This window comes from Vicia villosa, linkage group LG1 (genome assembly GCF_029867415.1).
Source record: "Vicia villosa cultivar HV-30 ecotype Madison, WI linkage group LG1, Vvil1.0, whole genome shotgun sequence".
Lineage (NCBI taxonomy): Eukaryota > Viridiplantae > Streptophyta > Magnoliopsida > Fabales > Fabaceae > Vicia > Vicia villosa.
The window spans coordinates 201,772,804-201,793,206 of NC_081180.1; the positions used below are offsets into that span (position 1 = coordinate 201,772,804).

At 28.1% G+C, this 20,403-nt stretch overlaps 2 protein-coding genes and 1 long non-coding RNA gene across 6 annotated transcripts; 1 reads left to right on the top strand and 2 right to left on the bottom strand.

Moving 5' to 3' along the window:
* Positions 1 to 297: 297 nt before the first annotated feature.
* LOC131644790 (BAG family molecular chaperone regulator 1-like) lies at positions 298 to 1,566 on the bottom strand. The gene is made up of 2 exons (XM_058915383.1): positions 848 to 1,566; positions 298 to 763 (listed from the first exon to the last, which is right to left on the bottom strand). The coding sequence occupies exons 1-2, from the start codon at positions 1,472 to 1,474 to the stop codon at positions 623 to 625; spliced, it is 768 nt and encodes a 255-aa protein (XP_058771366.1). The 5' UTR covers positions 1,475 to 1,566; the 3' UTR covers positions 298 to 622.
* Positions 1,567 to 4,040: 2,474 nt separating this feature from the next.
* On the top strand, positions 4,041 to 6,499 carry LOC131644791 (uncharacterized). 4 transcript variants are annotated; one of them, XR_009296652.1, is made up of 4 exons: positions 4,041 to 4,218; positions 4,404 to 4,503; positions 5,019 to 5,158; positions 6,048 to 6,499. It is a non-coding gene; the product is annotated as an uncharacterized LOC131644791 (long non-coding RNA). The 4 variants fall into 4 exon arrangements; XR_009296654.1 differs by having other exon boundaries at positions 4,041 to 4,199; XR_009296655.1 differs by having other exon boundaries at positions 4,051 to 4,185; positions 4,407 to 4,503.
* Positions 6,500 to 15,737: 9,238 nt separating this feature from the next.
* LOC131644792 (uncharacterized) lies at positions 15,738 to 19,991 on the bottom strand. The gene is made up of 4 exons (XM_058915385.1): positions 19,495 to 19,991; positions 19,157 to 19,381; positions 18,126 to 18,494; positions 15,738 to 16,441 (listed from the first exon to the last, which is right to left on the bottom strand). The coding sequence occupies exons 1-4, from the start codon at positions 19,903 to 19,905 to the stop codon at positions 15,968 to 15,970; spliced, it is 1,479 nt and encodes a 492-aa protein (XP_058771368.1). The 5' UTR covers positions 19,906 to 19,991; the 3' UTR covers positions 15,738 to 15,967.
* Between the last annotated feature and the right edge of the window lie 412 nt (positions 19,992 to 20,403).

A 20,403-nucleotide genomic window follows, 5' to 3' on the forward strand; every position in this document is an offset into this window, starting at 1 on the left:
TAATTATAAAATAAATGAAGTAAAATATTTGGGAGTGGAAAATTATGAGTGATTACTTTTTATTCCATGAGAATGTAAGATTGCCACTCTTACATGAGAATAAAAAGTTACAAAATTATGTGCAAAATTAATTCTTGAAAATAAAAAGTTCGTAGACATAATATGAGAATGTAAGATTGCCACTCTTACATGAGAATAAAAAGTTACAAAATTATGTGCAAAATTAATTCTTGAAAATAAAAAGTTCGTAGACATAATTTAATAAAATTTAAAACAAACATTGGAATGAAAAATATCCCAACCTATATTCCTGAGAATAAATTTACAATACATGAAACAATCGCCTCCTAAATTCTTTCGTATATGACTCATTTTTGTTTAACTTTTTATTTAGAGATTTTGATCTCTTTATTTAACTATATAAACATTAATTAAGATGAAATATAGCAACATTTTGGACTCTATATTTCAATTATTCCAATTGAAAAAAGTTGACATATCACTTTTACCAAAAAAATACTACATAGTATCACCATAACAAACATTGGCAGAATTGAGAAATAATTACATACTTTCGCCATGAAAATGAAATGAGAGAGGATGAGGAAAAGGAAAATGAAATTCAATCAAATAATTCCCACTTGGTAGGGGGAGGAGAATGATGAATAATCTCCCACTTGGTTGTAACAACAACAGGCTTCACTGTTGCATTAGATGCCTTTAATATATCCAAAGTTTCAACACACTTCTGCACCCTCTTTCCCTGTGCAAAACCAATCATTACATTTAATTACCTTATTACTAATCATTTCATAAAATTAACCAAAATGATTATTGACAATAATACCTGCAAAATTTTCTGTGCAGACGCATCCCCTTCTGCTGAAATACTCTCCAATTTAATCGCTTGTCTCATAAGCATCTCAATCAACGTTATAATCTGAACTTCCGGTACTTTGACACCATTCGAAATTGATTTATCAATTACAGACACCTGCTCTTCTAGCTGATCCAGTTCGAGACACACATTGTTGATCGCACGATTTGCAGTTTGGATCTTAGCATTAATACGCATCTGAATGAATCGTCGCTCAATGCTAGAAGCATCTTGAATCAACACCAACTTTGATTTATCTTTCACTCCACACACATCCAAATACTCTCCATTTTCTCGCTCTTTTCCTCTGTATATCAATCTCTGTTCTTCTACCTTCAATCCCGTTTCTTCGCTCATCACCTTCTTCACCTCCCCGAACGTTGCTGTCGAACTCACGTAGATATCGTGACGGAGTGCACCGTAGGCGATTCGGAGGCGCAAATTGGCTACCGGAGCTTCCGGTTTTCCGATCCGTTTTTGCACTAACATTCCTCCCGGTCTCCTTTCCCATTCGGATTTTTCTTCTTTCGACTCACACGACGCCGTTTCTCTTCTACTACTGCTTCCACCGTACCCATACGGTTTCTTCTTCATCATTGTTTTGCTTTTGTCCCCAAACGAGGGAAATATAAATATTTATAGATACAAATATTTTTAAATTAATTAAAATTCTATTTAAAGACTTTGCTCTATCCTGTCTATTTTTTTTAAGTTTTTATCAGACATAAACAAAGCGGAAATACTTATTCATCAAAGTTTGATTGGAGAATCTTGTAGACGAATGAGAATGCACCACGTGTACTTACAAGTTGGGTTGTGTGTGCATTTGACATCAAAGTTTGCCGACAGTTGAAGGAACCGTCTTGATGAAACCACACATGGCCATCACAAGCCATGTTGCTTTTGCTTAGTGTTTAAAATAGACACGTGGAAGAAATTCATTGGAAGATAGTCGTTTTAGTGGTGGGTTAGTGTTAATTAAGATAGTTTATTGTGGTTGGTTTGTTCGTGTTTATTTGTTTCGTTTTCAATGGTAGGAAGATGAATGTATCAAATAGGACATTACTTAGCCTCCCAAATTGAGAGTGATGTGATACTGATGAGAAGTAACTAATATTGGCCGTTGATTATAGTTTGAAGTCTACCGATCCAATGGTGTTTAGTGATTCAAGACTTGTGAGGTGTTTGTTGGATTCATAGGGGGTTTGCTTGCAAGAGAATGTCCTAATTATCTGTTAATATAGATCGATATGGTTTAACAACTTGAAGATGATTAAGTTATTAAGATTGTTATGAATTCAACAATAAACAACAGTTTAATAATTACAAACCGACGACATAGATAATTGTCACACAAAAACTTAATTATATTTTTAATTACATAATTTTTATATTAAAACACAGATAGTATATGTCTTAGAGTGGAAATAGGTTGGGTTAAGCTAGGCTTTGCCAAGCCTAAGTCTGACCTGTCAAAAAAACTAATATTGTAGGTTTATTTTTTAGGCCTGAGTCTGGCCTTTTCGAAGGTCTGGTTAACCTGTTAGCCTACATAAAAGCCTATTTGTTTTAGATATATGTAAATAAGCAATTAAAATAATGTTTAAATAGACTAACTTATTTTAACGCACCTATTAGCATAAGTTCTAGGAAACTATTTGTTTAAAAAAACTTATGAAAACAATATTCATCTGGTGTTTTCATCTTATTTTCACAGGTTCTTCAAGATAACCAAGTTTTATTTATGTATTTTAATTCAAAGTACAAAACATAACATAATGATCATAAAAAAGAATTCATATTTATTTAAATAGGCCGGTCTGATAGGCTTAAAAGGCTTTTTTTTTATGGTCTGTGGCCTAACATTTTTAACTAAATAGACTTATAACAAAGTCTAGGTCTTTTCTATTTAAAAATAATGTGTGGTCTGGCCTGAGCCTATATAGGCTAGCCTGTAAACCCCCGTTATCGGTCTGACCTATTTTCACCCCTAATCATACTTACTAACTTACATGTAATAAAATCAAAGATGTCTTTTGAGAACTACATTAGATCATACTAATTAAATACAATTTTATAAAATATTTATCATGCGTAAAATTAAGCTTTTATTTGTTTATTAGATCTTAATAAAAGTAGTAGTACAATTTGTTATTCATTTATTTTTTATTTTTATACAAATTTTGTTATATTAAATTAAATAAATAAATAAGAATTATAATATTAATATCTTTTTAAGTGGCTAATTTAACAATTTATAGACATATCAACGTATTTTTCCTACAGATGAACATGTAATTTTGTTGTTGATAATTAAGTTATAAATATGAAATATACTGTTGAATACGTAATTAGTCTATGTAAAAAATATAAACACGTTATTATATTTTTTATTTGAGTTTTTTTATCCTAAATGTAAAAATAGGAGATCGAAACTTTGACTAAATATTTAAGGTATCTAAATCTTTTACATTTTAGACTATTAAAGTGATTATTAAAGTGATAAAAAAAATATTCTTATGAAAATTAATTAGATATTTTAGTAAAAGATGCTTCCTTGCCAAATGAATTTAGTTGTCATTGACAAGGACGTGGCTTTATCAATGTTGTTGTTGAGAGGTCGTTGTCTTCATAATAAGATATATTGTGATTATATTAGATGGAAACTTCTATAGTAAAATATCAATAACGATCAAATTTGTCAAAATAAATATACAAATTTATTTGAAATTTCACATATCATCATTATTATTTCTACGATCATTGTCAACCAAATGTCTACATGACGTTATTTTTGTGTGGAGTTAGAATACTTATACTATTATACAAAAATCGTACATATTTGTATTATCAGAGTTAAATATTTGTAGTTCCTATAAAATATTAAATTTTGTGTTTAGTTCTTATAAAAAATATATATTTTGGCCCTACAAAATTATCATGCACGTAGTTTTAGTCTGTTTTTGAATGATTAATAAGTTTCTTAAAAAAAACTCAAAATTTGAATTTTAAGTCAAGAACATATTTAAAATTTGATTTTTGAATGATTCTTAAAAATAAAATTTGAAATATTTATAATGATCAAAAACATATTTAACTCTTTGTGTTATTATTGGCAAAATTTTGAAAATCGACGACTGTGAGTTAGCAGCAGCCAAATTTGCTGTGATATTTGTATTATGATAGTGTTTATGATAGGCTTTACATTGTACGTTGGAATTTCAGAATATGTTGATGAAGAAATGTTGATTCCTAAAAATACCTCGGTGTTTATTAGACGGGTTCCAGGGCGGTCAGGATTACCAATTGTTAGTGAACTACAGTACTTTCTCAAACCTTTGGTATCATTACTTCTGTTTGATTTCTTACCATTTATCATGCATTCAATATGTAACTTTGTCAAAATGGGTATTTATCAATTTATCTTTTATGTATAGTGGCATAATTAGAAATTGCATTGTTCATTTGCGAAAAATATCATGTTCTTTCTATGTTTTCTTGAGTTGCAACTGCATTTTGCTATCAGTAGACAAGAGGTGAAATATAAGGTGGTGGAAGCTGAACCTGAGAACATTAGCTTATCGGCAGATGATACATCTACCATTACAAAGTTAAGCTCAGTTTCGGTAAGTCATTACATCTGTCGGTAAAGTTGTTTCCTTTTCAAAATGTTATCTGTCGAACATAACTCGTAGGAGAAAATAGAATCAATAAATATGTTGAAATCGACTATTTTACGGCAAGAGTTAACATGCCATTTGAAAATCGTTTAAATGAGTTTAATAATTGTTTTTTACGATGCATATATTCATGTAGTTTGCATTTGCAGTGGCGCGGTAGCGGCATTTTGCGTCTGTAGACTGGTTTTGGAAATCCCAGTTTGACCTCTTTGATAAAATGTTTGAGGAAGGCAGCACTCCTAATATGATTTTGCTGGCTTTTAGGATTTATAAAAACATTATTCTCTTCATCAACTAATTATATAAAAACACCTCTTGATTTTCATCTATCATGTAAATTGCTGAATAAAGCTCCATGCTACATTCAGGTTGTTGTGGATGGTGTGTGGATAGTGTTGTGGATGGTTTGTGTTGCTGAATGATAATTTGTATCAATTGGTATTTATAATGAAAAACCGCAGGTCATTGTTGTCTCGGGTGAAACTGGTTGTGGTTAGACTACACAACATCCTCATGAGTGTACATGGTCTGGAGTCAGGATGTTATTTTTGGACTCGATGTCAATCGGGAAGGAAGAGAAGTGGCTTGGGCGTGGTTTAAGGTATAATTAACATATCACAGTACTGCATAAGTCATTTGGAGTGTGAAAAACATTGAATAGAAATGAAGATTACTGCATATTTTAGTTTAGTTTTATCACTGTTAAATTCCTTTTAAAGTTTAGGAATTGATCATTGGAAAAACTTTAGTTTCGTTGTTGCTATTCAATGAAAACTTGATCATAGAACTAGAATATAAATACTTCCTTAAATACTTTGCCAAGTTTTCCTTACATCTGTCATAGTTTATCGCTAAGCTTAGAGATTATGATAAGATTTACTCTGCGCTTTGATACTGAAGAGAAAAAATTGATGGAGATTATGATGTTTGTTTTCTATTGACTGCACTTCCTTTCCTTATTCTTATCTCAAATGTAGATGGCATGTTATTGCTTCTTGGATTTTAGATGCACATGATGAAAAATGTGGGATTTGTAGTATGGCCTTTGATGGATGTTGTCCTGGTTGTAAACTTCATGGAGATGACAAACATAAACAACGATGTCAACATCGAGAATCTATTTTCTGCTCTGTGTGTGACATAAGAAGAATTGTTTTTATTCAATTTCTTTTGCGAAATTAAGAATTGTGTCTTCATACCTCTTTCTCTAAAGCATGGCTCATTTAGCTTTATCAGTATAGCATATTGTGAATTTAAGGTTTTTAATTGAATTGAATTATATTTTGTGTTGAATTGAATGGTTTGAATTTATTTTAATTAGTTTTATTAGTATAGCTTTATCAGTGTTGATGTTTTGGCTTATTAGTAAATTAGTTAAAGTTTCATTCATTGATTATAATGGCAAGTTCACAATTCACAATGTATCATACACTGATCACAGAACAACCATTTAAGTTTTTGGTAAACTTTTCTACATGTATATGTTTCAGGACTAAAACCAAAGAGCATGCTTATTTCAGGGAGTAAATCAGAATTATCTTACTTATTTTGCAACAAAAGAAGCTATGTTGTTGTGTTAGTTAAGGCAAATTGTGTGTCTGGAAAGAGTCTTGGAGTTAGCTGAGACGAATAAGGTACGTACTAGATGATGTCAAGTAGTAGGGATACTCATTAGTGTTATAATTGCATGAAGTCGGTCCCCCACCTGCATCGCGGTCCTCCATAGTCGCAATTCCTATTGTCAAGATTGCGTCGAAGCATCTTCGGTAGGTCCATCGTGTCCGGTATGCAAAGATGACATTGAGCTGGGGACTGATGCAAAACAAATGTCGTCTAGGCATATGCATGTTTTTAATACCATTGGTCATGATATATTGAATTTGGTTGGGTTTGTTAATATATTATTACTTGTGATGAAGTTCATCTTTGAAGTGAAGTTGGAAAAGAATATACTTTGCATTTCCTCTTGATTATGCTTTCCACAAAATTAATTGTATTTTTTAATGAATAAATTCTCATTAAAACTCAGTAAAATTAACTCTCTCTTCTTTTATGCAACACCCCACTATTTCGTTCTTCTAATAATTTTTCTTCATCTATTTCTCTCTCTCGCCAATCCTCTTTCTCTGAAAACATAAAAAAATTTAAAAAAATAAATGAGTTATTTGTTTGATTTTTTATCAAAAGAACTATTTGATCCACAAATATAATTTATTAACATTTTAACTAAAAAATAAGATGAAAAACATACATTTTTTTTAAAAAAAGAATACCACATATAGAAATAAAGAATATTTTAAAGAAATTTAGATCCATTTTTTTAAATATTATAAATTCAAATTAAAGTTAGATATAAATAAACTGCAAATGTGAAAGAAATAATTTTTAGGTGAAAGAGTCTTTTATTTCTCTTAATAGTTATTACAATTATTTACAATATAAGAAAATAAATTGGTCTGGAATGTTTTAAATTACCCCTGCTTCTATTTTGTTTTGCCACGTGGGAAATTCAACTGCAAGCTTATGCTCTAAACAACTCTTCCTACTTTCCAATGTTCCAATGCATGCTACTTTTTCAAAAAAAATCCAAATTTCAAAAGGCTACTTTTTCTTTCCCTACTAAAGCTATTTTTAAATTTAATTTTTTTTTTGTATTTTTATATTTTTAAAAATATTATCATAAAAAACATTAGCAAATAGGACTCAACAATTATCCAATTTATTTCAGTTTTATAGGTACCAGACACTTTTCTATATATTTAATTATTATTTTTTTACGGGTATGAGATATTTTTCTATATATTTAGATTATTATTTTTTCACGGGTACCACACATTTTTCTAAATATTCAATTATTATTTTCTCACGGGTACCGAACATTTTCTATATATTTAATTATTATTTTTTCACTGATATCAGACATTTTTCTAAACATTCAATTATTATTTTTTTCACGGGTACCGGACATTTTTCTATACATTCAGTTATTATTTTTTCACGGGTACAAGACATTTTTTTAAACAATCAATTATTATTTTTTCACAGGTATTGAAATTTTTTCTATGCATTCAATTATTATTTTTTCACAGGTACGAGACATTTTTCTATAAATCTAAATTCTATTATTATTTTTTCACGGGTACCAGACATTTTTCTATACATTTAATTATTATTTTTTACGGGTATCAAATATTTTTTTATATAATTAGATTATTATTTTTTTCACGTGTACCAGACATTTTTCTAAACATTCAATTATTATTTTTCCATGGGTACTGAGCATATTTCTATATTTAATTATTATTTTTTCACTGATACTTGACATTTTTCTAAACTTTCAATTATTATTTTTTTCACGGGTACCGACATTTTTCTATACATTCAGTTATTATTTTTTCACAGGTACCAGACATTTTTTTAAACATTCAATTATTATTTTTTTCCGGGTACCAGACATTTTTCTAAACAATCAATTATTATTTTTCACAGGTACCGAAACTTTTTCTATGCATTCAATTATTATTTTTTTCAGAGGTGCCAGACATTTTTCTATACATTCAATTATTATTTTTTCACGAGTACCAGACATTTTTCTATAAATTTAATTATTAATTTTTACGTGTATCGGACATTTTTGTATATATTTAGATTATTATTTTTTCACGGGTACCAGACGATTTTCTAAACATTCAATTATTATTTTTTCATGGATACTGAACATTTTTCTATGTATTCAATTATTATTTTTTCACGCGTACCAGACATTTTTCTAAAAATTCAATTATTATTTTTTTAACGGGTACTGGGCATTTTTCTATACATTCAATTATTATTTTTTCACGGGTACCAGACATTTTTTTAAACATTCAATTATTATTTTTTTACGGATACTAGACATTTTTCTAAACAATCAATTAATATTTTTTCACAGGTACCGAAATTTTTTCTATGCATTCAATTATTATTTTTTTCACAGGTACCATACATTTTTCTATACATTCAATTATTATTTTTTTACGGGTACTAGACATTTTTCTATACATTTAATTATTATTTTTTCACAAGTACCAAATATTTTTCTAATAAAAAATATACTTTTGATACAAATGCGCATCTCGTACCAGAACCCGTGCGAACGCACGGGTTTGTTACTAGTTATTTCTACGATCATTGTCAACCAAATGTCTACATGACGTTATTTTTGTGTGGAGTTAGAATACTTATACTATTATACAAAAATCGTACATATTTGTATTATCAGAGTTAAATATTTGTAGTTCCTATAAAATATTAAATTTTGTGTTTAGTTCTTATAAAAAATATATATTTTGGCCCTACAAAATTATCATGCACGTAGTTTTAGTCTGTTTTTGAATGATTAATAAGTTTCTTAAAAAAAACTCAAAATTTGAATTTTAAGTCAAGAACATATTTAAAATTTGATTTTTGAATGATTCTTAAAAATAAAATTTGAAATATTTATAATGATCAAAAACATATTTAACTCTTTGTGTTATTATTGGCAAAATTTTGAAAATCGACGACTGTGAGTTCAAACAGACAACAAGAGTAGTTTTAGGTCAATCCTAAAATTAATATTTTGACATAACGTGTGACATTAATAAGGAACACGATCAAGAGGTGAATAAGCAAACAAATGACTTGATAAATAATGTCAATAACGAGATTTGAGTGTGTATTGAAATAATTTTATTAGGTATAAGAGAAGATAATTTAAAGGGAAACAAGGCATGTCAATGATATTGGCGTCACACGAGCATAAGAGTTGTGCTCTTGGTTGTCCAATGTTCATAATAACTCGCTTACATTGGATTTGGGTCTGTTTGTCTTTCATCTGCTTATTAAAACATGGGGAATGGCGTGTCCCCACAACTACTGATCAAAGGGGATAGTCAAATAGAAAAATCATTCATCCACGATTCAAGGGAAGTGAAAGCCACTTTCTCTATGTTTCTTGGTCATGGAGCCAAAATAGTCCATTCTATGGTTCTTTGACCTAGGTTCAAGGGGTCTCTATAAATATCGAAGTCTTAGGGTTGAGATCACATTCTTCACAAACCATTAAAAACAGAGCTTATGCTTGACATGTCGTTGGCGAGCCACTATTATAGTACTCTCAACAAGTACAAATGGCGTCTAACATGAGCCCCTAGTAAAACAGACATAAGTCACACCTTTCCAAGAGTCTTGTTGACCTAGCCTTCATTCCCTATAGAGGTTGCATGCACCTTTGGCGACTAGAAAAAGTTTTGTTGACCTACCTAGACTTGTTGCAACCTTAAAGGAGGTAAAAAGGTTGTCAATAACCTTTATACACTTTTTGAACTGACAATAGTAGAAATATGCATGAGATAACGATTGACGAAGAAGCTTTAGGGTATCGATTTGGCTCTAGAGAATCTGATCTTTTACACATTGTTTGTTTAAAGAGAAACCAAGTGGATGAAAAGTATAAAGGATGGAAAGTTTATCGGAATGTGAGCTTCCTTCGTTTGGATGAATGACAGAGAGGAAAGAAAATGCATTTACATGGAACCCACGTCCAAAAAGCTTTCCGCTCATATTTGGAAAGAAAGTGAGCACTAAAGATCCAACATTTTAAAAAGACAAATTCAACCATACTTTTACGTGGAGCCCACATCCTAAGACTTTAATCTTTATGTTTTTCATATGAATAATTTATATTTATATAAGGGTAGATATGTCATTTACTAAATATACATCGTTCTTTCCTTCCACTATTTATTCACTTTCACTTCTACCAAACAACAACAAAATCATTTTATTTTCAATCTACTTACTATCCACTTTCATTCCATCTACATTCATTCTTCTTACTCTTTTTTCCTTCTATTTTCTTTTCTCATCCAAACAAAGGGTTAGGGTAGGATCGTAGTGCTTCAGATATGACAATTGAAGTTCTTCATAAGGAAATAACAGCAACCCCTATACGTTTTTCCTTCTATTTTCTTTTCTCATCCAAACAAAGGATTAGGGTAGGACCGTAGTGCTTCAGATATGACAGTTGAAGTTCTTCATAAGGAAATAACAACAACCCCTATACATTAACTATCATTCACGTAGTTATGAAAATTTTGAAACCAAATACTAAAGTTGATATAGTTGAGTTTAAAGGCCTAGTTAATCAAAGTTAAATCTATAAATTTTCATTCAATTCAAAAACTATGTTTGTGTTTGATTTTAATTGGAAAAAATTGATTTTGAATGAATTTATTATAGAAAATTAATCATAGTTAAAAATGAGTTAAAGATAAAGTGATTTTATTTAAATAACCTTATGATAAAGTAAATTGAATACTAAATTTCAATGTAAATATCACGTTTAAATTGAAAATTTACAAATTCTATCTTATAAAATAAATTTGAAAAGCAAAATCAATTATATTTTAGAAAACCTCAAATCAATTCTACCTTTAAAAATCCACTTGGCTGGCTTCTCAAAAGCTTAACCAACCATACACTAAATATTTCATCATATCACTTTGTTTTAACATACTAGATTGTTGACCCGTACGATTCACGGGTACTTTAGGATTGAAAAATTTAATATTTATAAAATTTAATATATTATTATTATTATTATTATTAGTGTTAATTTATAACAATTACATTACTATATCAAGATATTTTTTATTAATATTTTTTTAATTTAATTTTAGTTTTTATAATTATAATAATTATAATTAAAATATTCATTATAAATTAAAAAATTAAAGCGAATTTAGTTCTTCGATTCACTGTAGTCGGATTTAATTATTTATTTTAATGATTTTGTCCTTTGATATCACTATGTTATTCTTTTTATCAATTTTTTTTATTTCAATAGTTTTGTTTTAAAGGCTTATTATTTGTATTAAAATATTTATTACAAAATAAAATTGTTACATAGAAGTAAAATATTTTCATATGTTTTTAGTATCTATTAAAAATTTTGAAGTTGTCATTGTTTAAAAAAAATAATCTAAATAAAATGAAATATATTATTAATGGTATATATAATTATATAAATTTCGAGTTAATGAGATGTTATTGTAACATTTAATATCAGATGATAAATATGAGAAATTCTATAAGAATAATTAATTTATATAATGTATATAACATATGTATATTTTGTTCTCCTACAAAAGAAAATTAACAAATAGGGTGGTTAGGCATTTTTTTAAAAGAAACCTTCTATTAGTTGAGTTATAATTCTAAATGTATATGTTGTTCTCGTGTAAAAACAATTATGAGCACACATGTCAATTAAAAAATATAGAATATAAAAATAATAAAGATTTTATGACTCATGTCTCAAGTATAATAGAGCATCATATTTGTAATAGAAAGATGAGTGGTACAATATTAAACTATTTTAAAAAAAAGAAATAGTTGGAAAAAAACTTAATTTATAATATAAATAAATTCGTTTTGCTTAGATATGTTCAAATTATACCATATTTGAATGATTTTGATTTTGATTGACATAATATTAATGAAATCATTGAGAAAGATATGAATATAATAATTTATGATTTCTTTTTGTCTTAAAAAAGAAAAAAAAAATCGCTTCATTGAATAAGATATAGGGAAAAAAAAGAAGAAAAAAAATCTTACATGTCTAACATTGTGCAAATTTTAGAGAATTACAGAGGTGTAAAATATGCACACAAAAAAATGTAAAAGTGATCATTAAATAATACATTTAGGATTAGTCGTGGTTATAAAGGTGACGTAGAATGATAAAATTCACTAATATTATAAGTATATTGAAAAATAATAAATAAAATTTTAATTTTTAAAATTATTTTGAATATTGATATTCTAAAAGTGATTTTAATAACTTGAGTAGTTAAAAATAATAAATTTAAATTAAGTATACATTTCAATCCAACCAAATTTAATTCTTTGTTTAAATGTCTTTTAACCGATTTTAATTGATTGAGTGGTTAACAAATTTAATTCTTTGTTTCAATTAAGTGGAATCTAATTATTGATTTCAATGTCTATATGTTATTCTTTGCATCAAATTTAATTTTTATAAAATAAATTTATTATTATTATTTTTTATAGCACTGGCTCAATATCTAATAATAATAATTATATTAATTATTATTATAATATCAATTTAATAAATAATATAATTAAGGTATATATATATATATATATATATATATATATATATATATATATATATATATATATATATATATATAATTAGAGATGTATCGTAGATTGTAATAAGCACTTTTAAAATTATATTTAAATTGTAGCGTGAATTTTCAAAAGAAAATGCTGCAAATAAAAACAAAATATTGTATTTATATTTAAATTTTTATACATAGAATTGAAAACTATAGAATTGACAAATATGTATTAAACCATAATAAAATAAATAAATTATATATGAATGTGAAATTATAATTAATATAATAGAGATATTATTAGCAAATGATATAAATTTCTACCTGAAACATAAATATAATATGCTAAAAATATTGGTAATATAATATAATTTTTACGAAAAATTATTGACTGTATAGTGTAAGGTAATATATTTTATATGGATAATCTTACAACAATATTAAAAATTGAATCATATTGTCAATATCTTCAACTTCCATTTATGATCGACTTACAATTATCTTTATAATTGTAGTAATTCTTTAAGATAGTTATGAGGCTTGCTTGCATATATGACCGACCTTGAAATTCTCTCTATAACAACATTAATTTATTAAGATAGCTATGAGACATGAAACATCTAGAAAAAATTAGTATAAAATAATTATAGAGAATATAGATGTAATAGCAAGAGAAACCCATACTTTTGTTGAGAGCATTGAAAGACAATTCCTTGAATGTGAATATAGAATTGCATTCAGAAATCTATATAAAAATAATGATAGGTTAAATTTGTGGATGGACATTGAAAGATAGATATTTGATATGTTAAATTTTTGAATGATGTAAATATTATAGTTAAAAACATCAAAATACTTATCTGAGATGCCATTAACAGATGAATAATCTTTTATCCTGTAACAAAAATAAAATTAACAATCAATACATACATATGTATAAAGTAAGAAATAGGAGATAAAAACTATCATACAAATTTAAAAATTAGCACAAAAATGAAGATCTGAAACTAAAGTCACATATTTATACTAACATTGAGATAGAGGTCTAGTAGAAATTAATAAAATAATGACAGAAAAATTAGTATTAAAATTTGATATTAATACAATTATTACGTGAGCAATTATAATTAAAGAGTTTTATAAACATTAAATTCAATAAAAATGTAACAGAAATATTAAAATTAATTTATAGTTATGTAAAAATTAAATTTTAGAAATAATATGATAAACCGTCAATTCATGATTAATTAAAGGAGAAATTAATGAAAGGCGTTATAAAAATAATTTTCAATTAAAGTATATTAATGATAAAGAAATTATAAAAATTAATTTATAAAAATTAATTTATAGTTATATTAGTATTATTATTTTTTATAATTTATGTTATTAATATATTAAAATAAAATGCATATAAACTTTAAACTATTATATCAATAAGTCTTTAGTATTATTTTTAAATTATTAACTTTTTAAAAATATTTATCTACTTTAATTATTTATCGAAAAATTTTCTAGTTTGGTAAAAATATTTTTATTTTATATTATTAAAATGAAATGCTTAAGAACTTTAGACTATCTTATTATTTAATCTTTAGATCCATTTTTTAATTATTATTTTTATAAAATTTTGTCTACTTCAATTTTTTAACATATATTTTTTTATTTCAAAGATTTTTTTAATAATTATTATCAACATGATTTTGGAAACTTTAAAAATAATTGTAATTTAATATCTTATGACTAAAGTAGTAAAAAAATTAAAAAATATTTTATAATAATAGTTTCATTTTAATAATCATTAAAATGAAATTTATTTTAAATTTTTGTTTTGTATATTTTTATTATTGTAGTGTTATTAACTTTTATAATTTTTATATAATAATAAATAAAAACTAAAATTTCATTAAAAAATAGAAAACATATCCCTATTGTACATTTCAAATTTCAAAAACTATAAAGAATAAATATTTTAATATAAATGAAAAAAAATATTTTATAAATAAAATTAAAAATATATTTTTATTTTATGTTAATAATATATTTAGTTAAAATTTTAATGATCATTAAAATGAAATTTATTTTAAATTTTTATTTTTTATATTTTTATTAATGTATTTTTGTTTTGTATATTTTTATTATTGTAGTGTTATTAACTTTTATAATTTTTATATAATAATAAATAAAAACTAAAATTTCATTAAAAAATAGAAAACATATCCCTATTGTACATTTCAAATTTAAAAAACTATAAAGAATAAATATTTTAATATAAATGAAAAAAAATTATTTTATAAATAAAATTAAAAATATATTTTTATTTTATGTTAATAATATATTTAGTTAAAATTTTAATAATCATTAAAATAAAATTTATTTTAAATTTTTATTTTTTTATATTTTTATTAATGTAGTGTATTAGTTACAATTTGTAAAGTATTATTTAATCTTAATTTCAATTTTCAAAATGCATTTTTACTTTTTTGTAAAAAATAGAATAAATACTCTTAAGAATGAAAAACTTACACCGTAACTACAAATATTTTCAAAATATCCTTATAAAATTGTTCTTAAAAAAATCATTATTTTAGTATTTTACCCAATCATTTGATTGAAAATTATTTATTTATTATAATAAAATTAAGGTATTAGATTGGATAAATATAATGATTTGATGTGAATGAATAAAAAAAATGATAAAATTTCAAAATTTAATAAGTTTATAATATGATGCCACATTGGATTAAGATTTCTAATATGATGCCACATTGAATTTAAGGTTAGGGTTGTGTCCAAGGTTGTTATCATGATAAACTTGGATTTATATTAAGTAGATAATAACAAAAGCCTAAATTAAGTTACACAATTGCAAAACCCTAGGTTATCCAAAACTTATATCCCAATTTTGTAAAGATAGATATAAATCAATTTATCCATATCAATGGATCATATAAAAGCCACTAGACAATTCTATCTTGGAAAAGAAAAAATTTCCTTTCAAAAAACCACTGAAAATTATTGAGAAAAGGCAAATCCGATCGATAGCTCACCTGTTAATGCGAGTATGTTCAACATAATCACTACAGATTAATATCCATCTCAAATATCTGACAACAAAATTGAGAACTTTTCTTTCCATCCATTCTATCAACATAACTCTATTCGACAAATCCTGTTTGTATAGCCTATTACAAATCATGTCTAATCCAGTTAAGTAGCATCCAAACCTCACCAGAATGCAGAATTTAGGTAGCCCGGAAATCAAGAAAAAGACGTAATTTCTGTATTAGCATTTCACGAGTACCGAAAAGTGGTTTTTCGCTTGTGATCCAGTCCTTCTCCAGAAGACTTGCTTTAGTACCAGCCAACATCTCATCATGAAATGAAGATACTATTTGGTAGATTGATGTCTTGAGAACATCAGCAATAGCATAAGCTTTTGAATTTGCTGGCCCATTTTTCCTTTTACTAGAAGCAGCAGCGATATCTAATCTTCCACTATTAGCTGTCGCCCATTTGATACCCGAAGATCCCAACAATTGATTTGGTGATTGCAGGTTTGTCTTCTTTCCCATGAAATTCTCAACGGCAAGAAGGCATGATATCAGCGTCGAAACCACAGCGGCGTTACTCCCAGAAAGCTGAGCAGCTCCAAACTTATCCTCTTTGCGTGATGCGGCAGTCAGTGAGGCAACAATCCTTGAGCACCAAGCATATAGCTGCATGCAAAAGAAAACAAAAGCACTTATAGCTTGTGACACTCGTAGAAGAAACATTTATCATTTAAGTATTTATGTATAAGTTATTTTTATAACAAGATAAAATGAAATTAAATTTGTTTATATACGTTATAAGCTGTTTTCATTAAGCTATCCTAAAAACTTATTCAAATAAGCTGAAAAAAGTTTATTGACATGTCATAAACTGATTCCGCAAACTCTTACAAACGGCCCGCAAGTGCTTATTATGCTAGTAGATAAGCTCAAATAAGCTAATTCAAACAAACCCAAATTCATAAATCTGAAATGTGATGTTTTATAATTGTGCTACTACTACAAGGTCTCTCATCAAAGGCAATGAACAAACAATTTTCTGTCACCTAGGTTACATAGCTTGTAATTTAAAGGGTAGCAGTGGAAATTCATGTTTATGATCCAAGTGCATATTTATGCAGTCTAAACTCATGTCTATAATTTCACTTTTTGTTACATGAGAAGAGGGATGGCTTATATATCAACCACACCACGATTGATTGTAGGGCCAATTTTATATTTTCAACGAGTGTCACATAGAAAGTTCAATATATTGTAGGAAATTTAGATTATTATAGTCTAGGATTGTTACATATGTGGATTATACTTTTTTAAACAACCCAATGTTAGTAATGTTAGTGTGTGTGTAGTTCTACGGTAACGAGAATTGAGTGAATTAATTCTCTAAAATTGATTCTGGCAAAAGTGAGTTGAAGCTAAAGTGATTTATGTTTGGATACTTTCATGTAAAAATGATTTACATAGTAAAATTCAGTATTAAAATCACGATTAGATTCAAGCTACAAACCAAAATCAATTCTGGAGGTAAAATCAATTCTACTTTGAAAGAACCAAACATGTCAAAATCAATCCTACACCTCTAGAATCACTATTGGCTCTTCCAATCTGACACGGATTTGATTTTGAAGACGCTACTATATGTAGCTTTCGCATTGGTAGCAAAAGCAATTTACAAAAAATGACACTGCAGACATAAGTTTAATGAAATTAACGTGCAAACAAACTCCCTTAGCAATTATGCTGCTGAGAGTGGGGATTGGATCCTTGACCTCCTTATCACTCCATTTCTTAATTCCCCACCCAATCCGCCGAGCTATCTTTATATCCACTATAGTGGACTGTACTACTTATACTAAGCTTGATAATGACTAAACATATAAGCACAAAATAGGAGTATTTGGTTAACTAGAGTCTCATTACTTAAATATATATTATATCATTTATCCTTTTCATGACTTCATCCAATCCCTATAATTTCAACCATGAAAAAAATCTCAAAGCTCAGTGAGGACATAAGATTTCTGATCTCACTTCTTTAAATGTTGAGACCCTGTTTCCAAAGCAGGACTTTTGGGTTAAAACAAAAACAGGATATAATTTTATAAAGTGTTGAGTCTACAAAGATTCTGAATTTTGTTGGGCATTCTGTTTCTTTTTTACAAACGTTGCATATTTCGGTGTCATTTACTCAGAATATTTTGGCTCCACAAAGTTAAAATAAATTTTACAAATATCATATAAAAACTGGAGATCAAACGGTAAGGTCTCAAAGCTTTCTAGTTATACAGAAAAAAGAAAAGCTTCTTAGCAGAAAATAAACAATCTACAAATATTAGAGTTATGCATGTACCTGGAAGTTATACAGTTCTTCTACGTGCTTCACATCTGTTGGGGATGATAACTGATCTGATAGTTGGGTAGATTTGTCAGTAGAATTACCCATGCTCTCACCTAATCTTGAGGCAAGTTGCTCCAGAGGCCTCAAGCACACAGCAATTACTCTTTTGTAAGTCTCGCCGGATTCTTCAAAAAATGCCGCACGGCGCCAAGTGTCAACATTGTTCTCGCAAACCATACAGAGATCAAGGTAAGCAAGATATCGAAGAAGAGATTTTGGATTACTCTCCTCCAAGGCTGAAAGGAGGTGCTCGCTTGGATTTGTTTCTGCAGCTGCTGATCCTTTTGGTGGCGCAAATACGGATCTTTTAGTATGTAAAACCTATGTAACATCATATTTGGCATAGATAGAGACACAAGTTAATACATATAAAAATATTGCCTTCTATTGACTACAGACTGTAAACACATAAAAAAAAAGGGTTCACTGTGCATAGTTAAGGTCAATATAGTCAAGCATGAGAACTTAAGTAGGATCGGTCGGCTTGTGAAAGATCGTAAAACTTGAATCGTTAACAGGGCACGTAAGATCTGACCGAAGGAAAAAAGGGTAATTTCATAAATATATATATACACACACATAGACAAAAACATGAAAATCATATTACAGGCCCAAAAAAAAAAAAAAAGACCCATCATGTTTTCTTTAATGATCTTGCTTCAAAAGCTTGATCTTGACCATGCTGGTGACGAAAACGATCTTTCTCTGATTGTAGCACTCTGAGGCATCCTTAGTACTAAGGATCATTAATTTGTTTAATGTACTATACAAATGAAAGAGTAATGAAAAACACAACAAACTTGGACTTCATTAAGGTTCATTAAAAAAAACATATCTCAAGCTTACAACACCATTTCATTTAGAGATTAACAAACTCACAAACATCTATAAGAGAGTACAACATTGCAACATTTAACAACAATTAAGCCGAATGAAAAACATGAATCAATAATTAAACGAGTTTATCGATAGGGAACACTAACCCGATGTAAATTATGAGTCAATTCCCAACAGAAAAAGACAGCAAAACTACCAACAAAGAACACAACCTGTTCGGCGAAGAATTTCCGCGTAGCAATGTTGCACTTAAAAGGGTGAGGAATAATCTCTAACAAAAGAGCAGAAAAAATGAAAGCAACAGTGGAAAGCTTAAAAGCACGTTTAGCAGCCAAAGGAATCCCCATCTTGAAGTTGAAGAAAGGAGGACGCTGCAAACAAACAAACAAAGTAACCAAAATCAGCTTCTGCAAACAATAAAATAAAACAAACCCAAAAAGAAAAATGAAAACTTTATGAAACCCATTTGATTAAAAAGCGTAACCTGGATAATGGGAAAGTCCAGAACCCAACGACGTTTAAAAACATAATGAAACCCAAAGATTAAACCAACGAGGAAACCCCTTAACCCAACTCTTCCAAAAGCGTAAAATCCGGAGAAAGAAAGCGCCGCAACGGAACCGGATAAAGCTGAGGCGGTGATAAAGAGAAGGAAAGTGAGTGAGAGCTTCAAGTTGAGAAAAATGGGGTGCGGGGAAGGTGAAGAGACGAAGGAGAGGGAAACGGAGAAGATGAAGTGGAAAGTGAGGAAAGGGAGAAGAGACCAAAAAGGGGTTTGGGGGAGAAGGAAAAAGGAGAAGATGAAGATGAGAGTGGAGGGTATTGATTGCCATATGAGGTAGCTTAGAAACCTGTTGTATAAGAGAATCTCTGGTTTTGATGATGTTGGAGACATGGTTGTTGTTTCTAGGTTTTGGTGAGTGGGGATTTTGAAATGGGGTGGGGGGTTTTGAAGGTGGTTTTAACTTTGCTTGCTTAATTTACAAACTTCAAATTCCATCCTTTGTTTCTAGTCTTTTTTTTATTAGTGAAAAATTCAATTTCATCCTTTTTAAAAACTCACTTATATTTATCAATCATGTACCTAGGGCTGTTTTCGGTCCGGTCCGGTCCAAATATTTGACATCCCGAGTAATGGATCAAAAATTTAATCGGGTAAATCGGGACCGGTCCACAACAGTGATGGTGTAATTTATTGGACCGAAACCGATCCGTTACATTTGGGTAAATCGAGACTGGACTGAATTTAATTTACTTTTGAAGAGAGAACTAAAATCGGTTCGATGATTTCGATTGGGTAACTAGACCACCCGATAAAGAATAGGGAAAAAATGAAAAATTCTAATTTTTTTGTGTTTCCAAACTGTTTGGAAAACTAAATAAAACTGCATAA

Bases quoted from the DNA above. Each gene is read 5' to 3' on its own strand.
- LOC131644792 (XM_058915385.1), bottom strand. From the start codon at position 19,905: ATGTCTCCAACATCATCAAAACCAGAGATTCTCTTATACAACAGGTTT. The intron at 19,382-19,494 runs GTTACGCTTTTT...GTTTGTTTGCAG, and splicing joins TGGACTTTCCCATTATCCAG to CGTCCTCCTTTCTTCAACTT. The intron at 16,442-18,125 runs GTACATGCATAA...TTTTGCATGCAG, and splicing joins AAGAACTGTATAACTTCCAG to CTATATGCTTGGTGCTCAAG.
- LOC131644790 (XM_058915383.1), bottom strand. From the start codon at position 1,474: ATGATGAAGAAGAAACCGTATGGGTACGGTGGAAGCAGTAGTAGAAGA. The intron at 764-847 runs GTATTATTGTCA...GGTTTTGCACAG, and splicing joins CTGCACAGAAAATTTTGCAG to GGAAAGAGGGTGCAGAAGTG.